The sequence below is a fragment of the Musa acuminata genome, chromosome BXJ2-5 (assembly GCF_036884655.1).
Source record: "Musa acuminata AAA Group cultivar baxijiao chromosome BXJ2-5, Cavendish_Baxijiao_AAA, whole genome shotgun sequence".
Taxonomy (NCBI): domain Eukaryota; kingdom Viridiplantae; phylum Streptophyta; class Magnoliopsida; order Zingiberales; family Musaceae; genus Musa; species Musa acuminata.
Genome location: NC_088342.1, coordinates 45,501,810 through 45,515,349, shown reverse-complemented (window position 1 = coordinate 45,515,349; position 13,540 = coordinate 45,501,810). Strand labels below are relative to the sequence as shown.

General features: G+C 35.1%; 1 protein-coding gene across 1 annotated transcript; it reads right to left on the bottom strand.

Moving 5' to 3' along the window:
- Positions 1 to 2,176: 2,176 nt before the first annotated feature.
- On the bottom strand, positions 2,177 to 13,140 carry LOC135613016 (uncharacterized). The gene is made up of 15 exons (XM_065109899.1): positions 12,940 to 13,140; positions 12,073 to 12,161; positions 11,884 to 11,995; positions 11,651 to 11,794; positions 9,368 to 9,472; positions 7,173 to 7,256; positions 5,964 to 6,079; positions 5,761 to 5,862; positions 5,565 to 5,678; positions 5,362 to 5,418; positions 5,139 to 5,205; positions 5,009 to 5,062; positions 4,745 to 4,819; positions 4,625 to 4,660; positions 2,177 to 4,497 (listed from the first exon to the last, which is right to left on the bottom strand). Exons 2-15 carry the CDS (start codon positions 12,099 to 12,101, stop codon positions 4,384 to 4,386), a joined length of 1,209 nt encoding a protein of 402 aa, XP_064965971.1. The 5' UTR covers positions 12,102 to 12,161; positions 12,940 to 13,140; the 3' UTR covers positions 2,177 to 4,383.
- Between the last annotated feature and the right edge of the window lie 400 nt (positions 13,141 to 13,540).

Here is a 13,540-nt window from a genome sequence, read left to right as displayed (position 1 = left end):
TCTGGAAATGCATAAAAATATAAAAAATTACTATTATATAAAAAATATTAATATCAAAAAATTAAAATTAAATAATATTATAATATATATATATATATATATATATATATGATGTGTACCTTACGATGTCATTCAGAAAATTTGTCTGATGGCATCGTCGGATCTGAAAGTCACAAGAGAACTAAATTTGTCTTTTCTCTATTTTTATCTTAAGATCGTAAATTTGTCTTCTTCTCTATTTTTATCTTAAGATCGTTATAAGCGATGAATTAGAAGACAATGAGAGATGAGAGAAGATTTTTAATTTCTCAATAATGAGTGATGAATTAGAAGACAATGGGAGATGAGAGAAGATTTTTAATTTTTTAATAATGTTATATATTCACATCGAGTCTTTAGGAGATCATGAAATTATGAGAGTATCTTTTATCAATATTATCTTTTAAGAAATTTTATCATAATTAAATTTTTTTTATTGACTAATAACTATCGTCAGAATTCAATCAGATTTATAATATATTTACTTAATTACATAGGACCATATTATCTAACACATACACATACATATGGTATTATGTATATTAAACTATCTTTTTTGGTGTAGTTCATCCGGAAATACATAAAAATTATAATATATTACTATTACACGAAACATTTTAATATTAATAAATTAAAAATAAAATTAATAATATATCAGATTTACAATATGTATCTTTCAATGTAACATTATTGTTAGATCCGAAAGTCACCGATTTACAAGGAGAAATATATTTCTCTCCTTTCTCTTTCTATCCTCTAAGATCGTTACGAGCGATGAGTTAGGGATAAGGAAAGATAAAAGAAAATCTATAATTTCTATTGAGGGAAGATGAGATAAGATTTCTAATTTCCCAATAATATAACGTATCAACATTAAGTTCATAAGAGATATTATCTATTTATAAACGACAACAGAGACTCTATGATAAATAATTATGAGAGTCTTTCCCATCGAGATTATTTCCTAAGAAATCTTACCATAATTACAAAATTTTATTAATTGATAATCATCATCAAAATTTAATCAAATTTATAATATATTATATCTAATTACATATGATCACATTATCTAACACATGTCGGCTCTAACTAAATCTAGCTTAAACATCACGCGACACAACTACATGGCTTGGATTTCAAGCTTTGTTCTCCCTGTGGATGCCAAACTTATCAACATGGAGGTGTTGCCAATCATGTTCGAACAACAAGAGATGGAGTGAGCGAGAAGGAAGTGAGCGAAGTCAAAAAAGGAAGATGACATGAACACCTCTGTGGGGTGCCATATCATTTTCTGAGATCCCTTACCCTTCTCCTTCCTTTGGAGATCGGATCTCACTTCGATCCTCTCACTTCATCCCCAATATATTTTTCGGAAAAGAAAAAAAAATATTACTTTGTTAAACGGATGCAAATATTACTCCTATCACATCAGCATACAAAGTCCAATCGGTCATATTTATCACATCAGCATGAGTCGGAAAAAAAATATTCTTTCAAATATTATCATCATGGAAATATTCCTCTCCGATCTATCAATAACAGTATGGTTCAGAATATAAACCTTTATTTTGATTCTCGTAAACAATCTCAAGCTTTCTTGAGCATCAAAGTGATCGTGCTAGTTTTACATACATACGATCGACTATCTCCTTCGCGATATGATTCTCAAAACATAATGATTTTTAGAAAGTGGACCAAGTTGACTTGACCTATTGATAATTCATCATTTAAAGCAATTCATCCACCCATCAAATAGACTAACAAATTGGCTTCCACCTTCCTAATCTTGGTTTCAAGATAGGTCATCATTAATCTTCTGGTTTCTCCCATCTAATTAGAATATTACACTTCTAAAGAGAATTCGACACTCTTTACCAGTGATCAGATCGACTAAAACGACTATCATTAGGGGATCTCCAAATCATCGCAAAAAAATTATCGCAACAAAGAAAAAGAAATCTAAGAAACATCGAAGCCCCACTCTCCTTCCTCGAACCATCTTTTAAAGAAAATAAAAAAAATTATTACATTAAATAACATGGGAGATATTCAAACATGTATTTAAATCTGAGATCTATTACTTGTGAAACAAAAAATTGAGAATTATAATATCACCTTAATATCTAAACCCACTATGTGCATGCCAATAGTCGAAGGATTAATTTCAATTCCCAAAGTCCCGATTAGATAAAAAGACCAATTCACCGTAGAAAACGAACAAAGATTCTGTCACATAGCAAGCAGAGCATGCACGTCTTTTCCTCCCACCATCCTTTGGCTTCATCTATAAATAGGGCACTACAGGTTGTGCGACTTCTGCTCTCGCCATCCCTTCTCTTCCTTCTGAAGCTGCTCGTTTCATGGCGTCTCCTCCTCCAGCAGCAGCTTTTGCGTCTTCTTCTTCTTCTTCTTCTTCTGATCCCTTCCATCGAGCAGCAGCAGCTCCTCGGAGAAGCCATGCCGTGCGTTCCTCGGGAACGTGAGCGATCGTGGAGCCTTCTAAGAATCACTTGGGAAGTGCTGTTTTGGGGAATCAAGCTCAGTGGTCCGACACAATCCATGCGTACTGCGACTGTCATTGCTATCTTCATTCTTTCCTTTTTGCCTGTTCTTTAGATACTCTTGAGGTTCTTTGTTTATATATATATATATATGAATGTGAGTTGTAATTGCAACCTGAATAAGTGTGAGGTAATTGCTGTTTTAGTAGATGTAGGTTGTGCCATAAGAATGATTGGTGTTTGTGAATGTGAAGCTTATTCCACTCGAATTCCTCAAGTGAGGCTGTCTGTGTAACCACATGCATGCAAGAAATGAGGAACAGAGTCGATGACTGCATCAGAATACATCATGTTTTTGCCCTGACTTGGAAGCATAAATATATGGCAGAATCTTATTTAGCTTCACTTCAATCCCTAGCATCTTTACTAATGATCCAAATCTATGTAAGACAAAGCATAGAGTGGGCACAACATGGGAGTTTTAGAATGCTAGTTTATTAAGAACATGAAAGAAGACTGGATGATGTCTGATCTAATAATGACTTGAGCTTTTAGAATAATGATCGACCGACACATCGAATAAGTTGAAAAAAAAAAAATCATGGATAAATAAATATAAGCTCATCCGAAATATCACAAGGGCTACAATGTCTCCCACAATTCCCCTACAGTTTTCAAAAATTTCCTCAAAAGTATAAACTCAAAGTTCTGTAACATCTACATTGTAGTGTTTCATGCTGAGTGTTCTTTCTGAGGAGATTAGCCTGTTTGAATAAGCACAAAGCAGGAACAAGATAGTCTAGAATAGATTAACTGGATAGATCAGTGTCAGGCAAGTCATGGCATCAAACAACCAGATTGTGACACAGCTAAAGTCTTCCTATGTTACATCACTTGGATAGGACCTACAACCTTTAGAAAATTGATGAAGCTCTTTTAACATGTGGCGGTAGGTAGGCAGATACATCTGCTTTCTCTTTTACTCACATCACATAGCTTTTGTTACTCATGGAACTGCTCGGTGGACCAAGTTATGCACAATCATGTTTGTTCAATCTCAAGCTGTAAAGAACCAGTAAAAAGAAGTGGCAGTAGAATTGTCAATGTGAAATGGAGAGACTAGTTAAGTTAAGGAGAAGAAGGACAAAGATAATAAGAACAGGTCATGTCTTTGTTCTTTTCATGATCTCAAGTCTACCGCTGTTCCTGAAAAAAAGAGAGACTTTGAAGTCTCAACTTGCTCAGCTGGAAAGGTATCAGCACCAACTTAGGGATGACCCTTCAACTCCCTATACCTACTTTTGACTAAAGCCACAATCAGTGTCTTGATAATATGGAGACAAAGATAGATTTGCAAAAGAAACAAATAAATAAATGCAAAGCTAACAGATCCTTGTGGCCTTGGCTGCGTGTTTCGATTTTAGAATCTTTTCTAGGGATTAAACATGTTCCTTTAATGGTACAAAAGGAACTCACAAGATGATTCCTAGTCTGCAACCGATATGTGTGATCAAGTAATGTTGTGTAAAGTCCCAATCTGAAATATCTTTCCTTAAAAGGAGTTACAAAAGTGTGTTTAAGTAGTTGCTCCTCAAAACTTCACAATCACAGTGGTCTGTCCTCCTTAGCATATACAAAACTTGGGAAACTAAATATTTGGGGCCAATAAATCATTGAAGGTCAAGTCCAAAGAACATTCCTTAAGGCCTGGATAAACTACAACTACAGTTGTGCTAGCAATAGCCACAAATTCTAACGTTAAAAAAATTATCAACAGATGCATCTATCTATCTACATACGTCACATCACACTGTCCAATTTATTGTGTGACAAAATAAACCACTTATCTAACTGTTGAATTCGGAGGAGATATCCCCATTGCTCTGAAATATGCCTTCTCAGCATCTGACATACGTGTTTGAAACATGCCCCATTCTTTCCTACAACGCTGTCTGACCTGTGACAGTCACGGAAAAGAGTTTTAGGCAGCATGCCGAAGTTTTGTAGGGTCTAGAGACATCTAAGAATAATTGATCACTACAAAATACTCGTGATAGAATCCTCAAGGAACAGCAGGGACATACCCCTTCCCATGGTGCTCTACCATTCTCTGCTAGGCCCTACATCATGGAAAAATAGCAGGATAAGTGAAGCTACCTGCAAGATGTGCAGTTGTAAAGATGGCAAATATCCCTAGTCCCTACCTGATTACCAAGCGAAGGAACCACCTGATGAACAATCCACTGAGAATCTACAACTCCTATTTTCTCATGAGCGGGCTGGTGTTCCAAAATAGAGGGTAAAAGACATTCTTAATAAAATAAACTTGAAAAGGAGAGGATAGACAAAGCATTCTAATACGGAGAAGTGGTAGAAGATATAAGACAACCACAAAGACATAAATTCAAAAACAAAAAAAAAATAATTGCCCACACTCCGTGCATCTAGTGAAAAGGAGCATCGAGTACCTCTACACATTTTCTAAGAGCAAAATCAAGACCCCATCCATGAACCAGATCATTCTGCACGAGTAAACTAATTTTAGCAGTAGTTAAAGAGATGCGGATGGTGTGTAGCTGATGAAAAAGATGAAGTCACCTGAATCATATGCCATACACAACGCCATGCATCCCTGGAGAACACAGGTGCCATAATTTCCACAAATCTGCAAAAATAAGAACATTAACAAGCAGGAGAACAAATAAAATATGCAAATGGGCATAGAAACCACACTATCCTCAGGAAGGTTAATCCAAAAATGATTCTGGAGAAGAAAAACTGTAGCATAAATAACAAGTGAAAAAAAAAATAGAACACATACGCAGCACATGGAGGCAAATGTGCGTCAGCACACCAGCCTGGTCTCTCCTCTGTTTCTCTGTTAGGAATAAGCCATCAATAAATTAATCTAATTGAAAAATAGTTGCATCAGTAGTAAAATGGAAACGACCCCACAAGAAAACCACTTTATAGAGGTAAGGACCCATGCAAATGTGATCGAATGTACAGATACACCACGCTCACTTGTGCACTTCACGGTCACCTCTTCTTTTAGTCATTTGCCATGTCAAACCATTGTTTGGCTCCAAACCAGGTTGTGAAATCTCCAGCCCATATTTCTTCACTAATTTAATGTACCTAAAGTATAGAAACTATTCATTCAAACTAGTGAAAGACTTCAAGAGTATAATGACTTTTGTTAAATGCAGTCAATGCTTACTTTTCTGCATCAAAATGCTCAACACCTAGGTCCTCATCCCATATGAAGATGTACTCGTATGGAGCCACGATGTCAGGGTGCAAAAATCTTTTAGCATACCACCTTAAATAAAAACAATAGAATTACAAGTTCTAATTGAAGTGCAGCGACAATATATTTTCATAGTTAAATGCTATAAACTAGGGAGGTGAACATTTTCTCACCATTTGGTTTGCTTCCTGACACTCACATGAATAGCCTGTTTTGACCACTCAAATTCATCCCACTCAGAAGTCCGACCATCATAATGGAATAATAAAATTGTGAAATCTTCAGAAAACTGCAGGAAAAAATTCTCAGAATAAAACAAATGAAAACATTATCACTCAGTACAATTTCATAGAAAGAAATCTGTTATAAGCATCCAACTCGGCGAGTAAAACCAAACCCAAATAAAGGTCACATTGACAGTATAGTAGACAAAACAATGATCATAGTTGGTGTTGGAAAGCACCAAAAAAGAAAATCATAACTACCCCAAGCAAGCTATTCAACATTTTCTCACTGGTGAAAATCTGAAGTTTGTGTAATGATTGCAAAATTTCACCTGTGCCCAGAACAATGATTTCGACCAGTGTCATGATTGCAAAATTATCTTGCCTAAATATAGGTAGCAAATCTACCTGCTCTTTGCTTTCCGTGGCTTATTTTGTATATGCACAATGAACATATCATGACTTAACCCTAACCACATCAAAAAGCATTTAACATTACAAGATAGCCGAAAAAAGGCTAGAGAACTTGCTCTTTCCTTTAGAGGCTATGTCAACCTATTGTAAATTCAATCAGTTACGCCGAACTGCCATAAAATGCTATATTAGGGAATTTAGGTCTTTTGCCAAATTATTGATCACATGCTTACAAACAAAAATGATATTTGTGTTGCATCAGACAACTCATCTTGCAGTATACAGAGGTCAGGAACATGGGATGCAAGAACTCAACAAACATGACAATATGACATCCTTCAAAGTTGATATCATTATATAATATATCAGTCTGGGAAAAATAAAAGCTTGAAAGAGAAATGGAAAGCATATACAAAAGTGATATGCAGTTAACATAAGTTCAAGAGAGAGAAGAGAGGCCTGCAAGGTCTTCAAATAAGGGTCAGATCAGCCAGCAACTCCTCTGGTAATGCCTATGGTTATATTTTATGATCCATGATATAATAACGCAAGAAGAAAAAATAGATAAGGATCATAAATGATAAAAAGTACACCAAAATGGGAAGTCCATAATATGTAATCCAATTTTCCACATAACTGTAACTAAATCAGCCAAAAAAAGTCAATATTTACTTTTAATGATAGAATAATTTTATCAGTAAGGGATTCCCATATATGTTAAACTGGTGATGGCTGATTACCCACTTTTTTGACCACGGCATCAATATTACGTTTCTGCTCATATCCAACTGTGAAAGTCACAAGATACTTCTGTTTGGTAGCTAGGTCCTGTTCATCAAGAAAACAGAAAGATTAATGCAGGATGAGAGAATTTACTGTAAGCATCGGACATAGACAACTATAACTACAGACCAAAATATATAGAGAAAAAGGCATTGCCAAGTTGCAGGAGCTTTTTGAAAGAGAATAAACTAAAAACTTGGTCATACCGAAGTAAAAAGAAAAACATACACTCATGCAGGATTATGGACTCAAACTAAAAAATGCAAGTACTGAAGATGGATAAAAATAAGTTACAGACAAGTACAAAATGTAATTTCTACTAATTTGTATCTATTTACGTTTACATTAGAATTCTAAAAGGAACCTTGCAACTAAGCACCTCAAAATATAAGTGAGTATGAGAACCTTACAAAACTTATGATTGTAAATTAGTATATAGAGAAAAGGCATTGCCAAGTTGCAAGAACTTTTTGAAAGAGAATAAACTGTAAACTTAGTCATAGCAAGTAAAAAAAACAAAACATACAGGATCATGGACTAAAACTACAAAATGCAAGAACTGAAGACGGATATAATTTAGTTACAGACAAATACAATATGTTATTTCTACTAATTTGAATATATTTACTCCTACATTAGAATTTTAGAAGGAACCTTCCAACTAAGCACCTCAAAATATAAGTGAGAATGAGAACCTTACAAAACTTATGATAGTAAATAAGTATAACCAAATGAAAGAACTAAAGTAAAAAACTCTAATATTATATGAGACTTGTAGCGTGTAGGAACATTATAATAATTGGTTTGCATGTGCTTTTTGAGAACATACCGTCGAAGGGACATAAATAATTACTATGTATCTAACTAAACCATAATAATTTTGAATAATTATCTTCAAGGCATGCCCAACTGCCATTTCTAATGAAATTACTGTCTAAGACCAGCAGGCAATTTGGCAGCTTTGATCTCGAAAATTTTGTTAAATTAACTATGTATAGTGCCAAAGTGAAAAGCAGTGCTTACAAAATCTGTTCTAGCAAACATCACGTACATGATTCTTATGATAGCACAGTGCCCTAAACTGCTTCTAGTTGTAAGAAACCAAGAATATAAGAAAGCATCTAGTTATCAAATAATACATTACATTCATCTACAAATAAGCTATTCAGCATGGACCTGACAATTCACATAACACTTTTCATTCTAAAATATGAGCTGTTACACATTATTCCTTTGGTAGCATATTGCCCTAAATTGTATCTAGTTATATGAAATCAATATATAACAAAACATCTGAAAAATTTTATATATGCTGTTACGTATGGATATGAAATTCACATAACAAAATAAAACATTCACCTAAATATATTTAAAGATTGGTGCATAATTCATGAAATTAAAACTTAAAAACTCCTATTTGTACTTTTCCTTTTCTAAGCAATGATAAGCAAAGTCATAAAAATAATTTATCAAGAAAATGACATGGAAGAAATCTTGATAAGGCAAGAAATCATTAAAAAAAGGAGAAAAAGGGAATAACCAATGAAAATGTAAAGAAAGAACATGAGGGAAACTCAAGATTGGCAATGCAACAACCAATTTGTCAACTGATAAGATTAAATTTGTTCAAGGATAATCTATTGGAAGGATAAATGGATCCATATTTCAAAACTGTTCGACTTGCTAAGCTACCAATGTGTCCACTGCCTGCAGTATGTTAGTGTTAAAAAAAAAGTTCTATTATGTTTTCTAAAAGATGAGATGAAGTAAACAAATAGCAGCCATTCCAACCAACAGTGGTAAAAGCACTTTAAACCTCCACAGTTGTCCATTTATAACCAAAATTTGTTGGACAGTAGCTAATACTCAGCTTGGATAAGCATAGAGTCAGAAAAAGCAGTTGGTAATGTTGGGCTACCCCTTGACCATAGGTCGTCTATGTAAAGTCTATCTTTAAGGTTAACTAGTGCAATTTTTATCAAATTTAAAAATTTCAAGGTGGATACTAACAACAACATTTGCATATTCCACAATGCTATTACTGATAACAAGATTTACATTAGAGTCTATGCTCACCAAAATTAAAAACCACTTGCAGAAGCAATTATAGAGCAAAACTTTGAAAAAATGAGCAGTAGTTATAGATGTCTATACACCTCATCAGGATTGCCCCACAATCTGCGCAAATAAAAATCTGACTCTGACACAACTATATCAGGAGGTAGTCTTTCTGCACCTCTAGGATTAGTAGGTACATAAATCTGCAAGACAATCAAGTAGAAAAAACAAATAGATAATATTATTATCAGCAGTCCTAACCAAACCATTTAACATAATGTCAAAAAGGTGTGCCTATGGTTTGTACCAAGGATTAATTATGTACATATTTCTGTAAAAACTTGTATGGGGAAGATATCCTTAACTAAAATGCTAATTCCAAACAGGTGGGACATTACAGCTTCTTGTTTGTATCATTAAATGATTCATTTAGGAAAGCAAAAACAAGGTCAACCAAAAAAGAGATGGTGTCATAACAATATGCAGTATTGGCATGACCATCCTTTTTGTTTGATCAAATATAATGTATACATCACATATAAATAGACAACAAAGATCATTTTGGATGAAAATGGAAGCGGCTCTTTGGTAAGACAAGTAGTACTGCTTGTTTTTCTATGTAATTCCCTAGAACAGAAAAAAGAAAACTTTGTATCATTCAGAACATATATTGCTATAGAGAAGGCATGACAAAAACCGGAACTTTATATTCAAACAATATGTCCATTCATTCACAAAGTTCTATCTAGTAGTAACCTGAACACGTCATCATTATAGTATGTTATTTGCATAGGGTTTGTCACCTTGACAAAGATGACATAACAATTAAGCATAATCTAGAAGATGACTTGGTGACAACATTCTGATCCTCTTCAGCATAGGAAAGTTCTCTTTTCGAGAATTGTCATGTCAGCCAACACAGGCACAGTATGAAACATATCGGCATGTGCCATATCAACCTGTGCCAAAGGCATATGATCGGGGCAAAGCAAGTTCCAACCGGCACAAGGGCATGACAACAAGCACAACATGGAATCATACTAAGCCATAAAGTTAATGGCACACCTTCAAGCTACAGAACAGCAATCTTTTTCTTATTCTTATTTCAGCTGTGCACATCTTAATTAGACGGCATAGCATTAAATAATTCCTTTTTTTTCAAGTGATGTATCAACAATCATTAATCTAAAAGTCCAAACTTAAATATAATCCACTGATTTATTAAGTTATACCATTCAAAAGCCACTGATTGCCAATCTAATCAACACTCCAGCAATGATACGAGTAATAAAAGAATATATGATGTAATACTCTAACAATTCCCACTTTCAACAAAAAATAGAAATAAAAATAGGTAAAAAGGTATTAAAAAATCTACACTAAGCCTCATTCTGTTCTCTCTGTTGTCAAAGTGTTAACCTTTACCAATGCTGTATAATACTACAATATGGCAAAAAAAATCTGAATTCTTTATCATGGTTCGTCTTACCGATCCGTGCTGGTGTACCAACCAGCCATCGATATATCGACAAATGGTATGTACAGCCGGTACCAATCCCTATCAATCCGTACTGACGTAGCAACACATGGTACAGTGGGATATATCGACAAACCGGTATGTACAGCCGGTACCAATCTCTTGTTGAACCAATATGTACCTCCCTGATACGGCTGGTATGCTGTGGTATAGCGAACTTTATTTTCCATGACAAGTTGCACTTCATATACTGTGGTTACAGGTCAATCAAATGTAATCCATAGAGTCCCCTACAGTACCAAGCACTAAAAGTACAACCAATACAATATGTGAAAAATACTTGCACTCCAAACAGTTTCCAGATTGTATTACAGGTGAGCACTTACTGACATTATAAGCCAGGACCTTAATCTTCTACGCAAGGTACCTAAGCAGCAATTTTTTTTGTGCTCTTTGTTTAAAAGACCTAAGATCACATTCAACACATTCCTCATAACATCTATAGCTAAGTTCCATATTCCTTTTTCTTTTTTCTATTTCTAATATGTCATCACATGTTGATAATTGGTTCATTACACCTACAACCACACAGAAATATAGAATCATGCATTTGATTTAAAGACTTCTATATGCCAACTATTTATCCTCCGGCTTACATGATCTCTAAGATTGTCTTCAGTTTCTCGACTATACCATCTTGTCCAACTTGTTTAGTCTCAAGAGATAATAGAGATAAAAATGGCAAGCCAACTTATCATATCAGAGTTAAAAGTCTATAGTTACAATAGCCAATGATTCGAAAGGATTTCAATAAACCAGGTTACCAGGCAAGGAAAAGGACACAAGTTCTATAAGAAACTTGAAACTCAAATGTCTTTAACTAGTAGATGAAGAAGCAAAGCACCTTCAGAAGATTAGTCGAGCTAGAAGTAGAATTATTTCTGTTTTGATTACTGGAAGATGCCCAAGCGTGATTCAATAAAGATTGGGTTGTGGTGCCTGAGTTCCTCTCTTCAATGTATGATAAGATGCTGGAAGGGAAGTGAAGCTGCCAAATAAAGCAAACAAACTTGTTATCAACCCCGGGAGAGTATATCTCATAACAAAGCAGTATCATGCAGAAACAACTTATGATACCTTAATTATGTTAACTGTAGGAAAGGAGATTCCTATCAAGTATCCAAATGCAACTCCAATGACAGTTGTAATAATGAGCCTCAAACTCTCATTGGGTTTTCTTAGAAATCCACTGCAAACATTGTACATGACATTACATCACATGGAACAGCCTGCAGAAAACCGAAATATAACTAATAGATTATATACCTGCGGCCAACAGTTCCAAGTTTTGCCATGTCGTTCCAGCGTCAAAAGCAGAAATGATGAGAATACTTGCAAGCAGAAGCAACCTCACACTGTTCAAAAGGATAATAATTGTCAATTGTTCACAAAAGAATGTGACTTTCACCACAAATTGAAATGCAAAATGGTAGGCTTAGGCACCAATGACATGCAAAAAATTTGAAAAAATGCAAATAGATGTTGATACTATGACAAGATTTGCAATTAGGTGTTTGTAGAGAATGTAGCCTCCATCACAACTTATGATGCCTCGTGGCAGCTCAAGGTACGACAGAAGTTGGTGTACTAACTGGTACTGAAGACATTATTCTTAAACATTGAACCATTAAGAATCCTGAACAGGCATCATGACTGTAGAATGCCCACAGAATCCTGAACTAGCTAGTGTTGATCCCTAAACTGGAATCTTAATCGACTCAAATAACATCCAATTGCTATCTTTTGATGCAAAAGACTACTCCAACCCAAGAAAGACCGAACAATATCCAAAAAATAATTACAAAATCCCTGTAGCAAAGTACCACGACATACTAAACCTGAACCTAATTACAAAGAAGTATCACTAGCGTTCCTTCACTAACACAAACTCAGGGGTTCAAGAAACAACAAAGTCCAAATAGCAAAAGGAGACTGCTTTCCATGTCCAAGAAAAGATTAAAGCGCAAGCATCTCAGATCCAAAAGAAACCAGTTTTGAACTCCAGACTCGCATACCACCACAACACGAAAAGAAGATTAGAACGAACAAATATGAATTCCAACAAGGAAAACAGGAATGCACGAAAACGATCATTCTACAACTCCAACCCAAATAAATCGATAGATCTCATACAAGAATCACCAAGGTAGACAAGAAGATCTCGAATCCGAGAGCCGAATCCGAGGAACAGAAACAGCTCGATCGTTCGGGGGGCGTAACCTAGGGTAACAAGGATCTCGCCCCGGTCGAGCGACGGAGTGAGCACCGTTCAATCGACACAACCAGACAAACTTCTTCCGGAGAGTAATGACTTCGAGTGGATCGCAAGGAATCGGATCCGCGGTTAGGGAAAACGACGTGATGTGACGTGATGACGAGTTCGTCGTATATGGATGATGTGCAGGGCATCGGTCACCTCGCCGATCAGCGACGAGATCGTGACACGTGTATATCACCAACATGATTAACATCGTGTCACGGATCAAACCGCGGTATTTATTGAACGGTGTGATGGATACATCACTTTTGAAGATGCAGCCTAAGATATTTAATAGAAGACATCTGAAATAGGAAATATCTGACATTAATCTAAAATATTTTTTTTGTTTTCTAAAAAAAAGAATTTTGGCCTTTAAAAGAAATATATAAATCTTAAAAATACTTGACAATTAATCTTAAATATTAAATCCGAAATGAGCTGGCAAGGGAATAACGGCAGCATTCCTTTCTTAAA

Bases quoted from the DNA above. Each gene is read 5' to 3' on its own strand.
- LOC135613016 (XM_065109899.1), bottom strand. From the start codon at position 12,101: ATGGCAAAACTTGGAACTGTTGGCCGCAG. The intron at 7,257-9,367 runs GTGTATAGACAT...CTTGATGAACAG, and splicing joins TGTGGGGCAATCCTGATGAG to GACCTAGCTACCAAACAGAA. The intron at 4,498-4,624 runs GTATGTCCCTGC...TGACTGTCACAG, and splicing joins GTAGAGCACCATGGGAAGGG to GTCAGACAGCGTTGTAGGAA.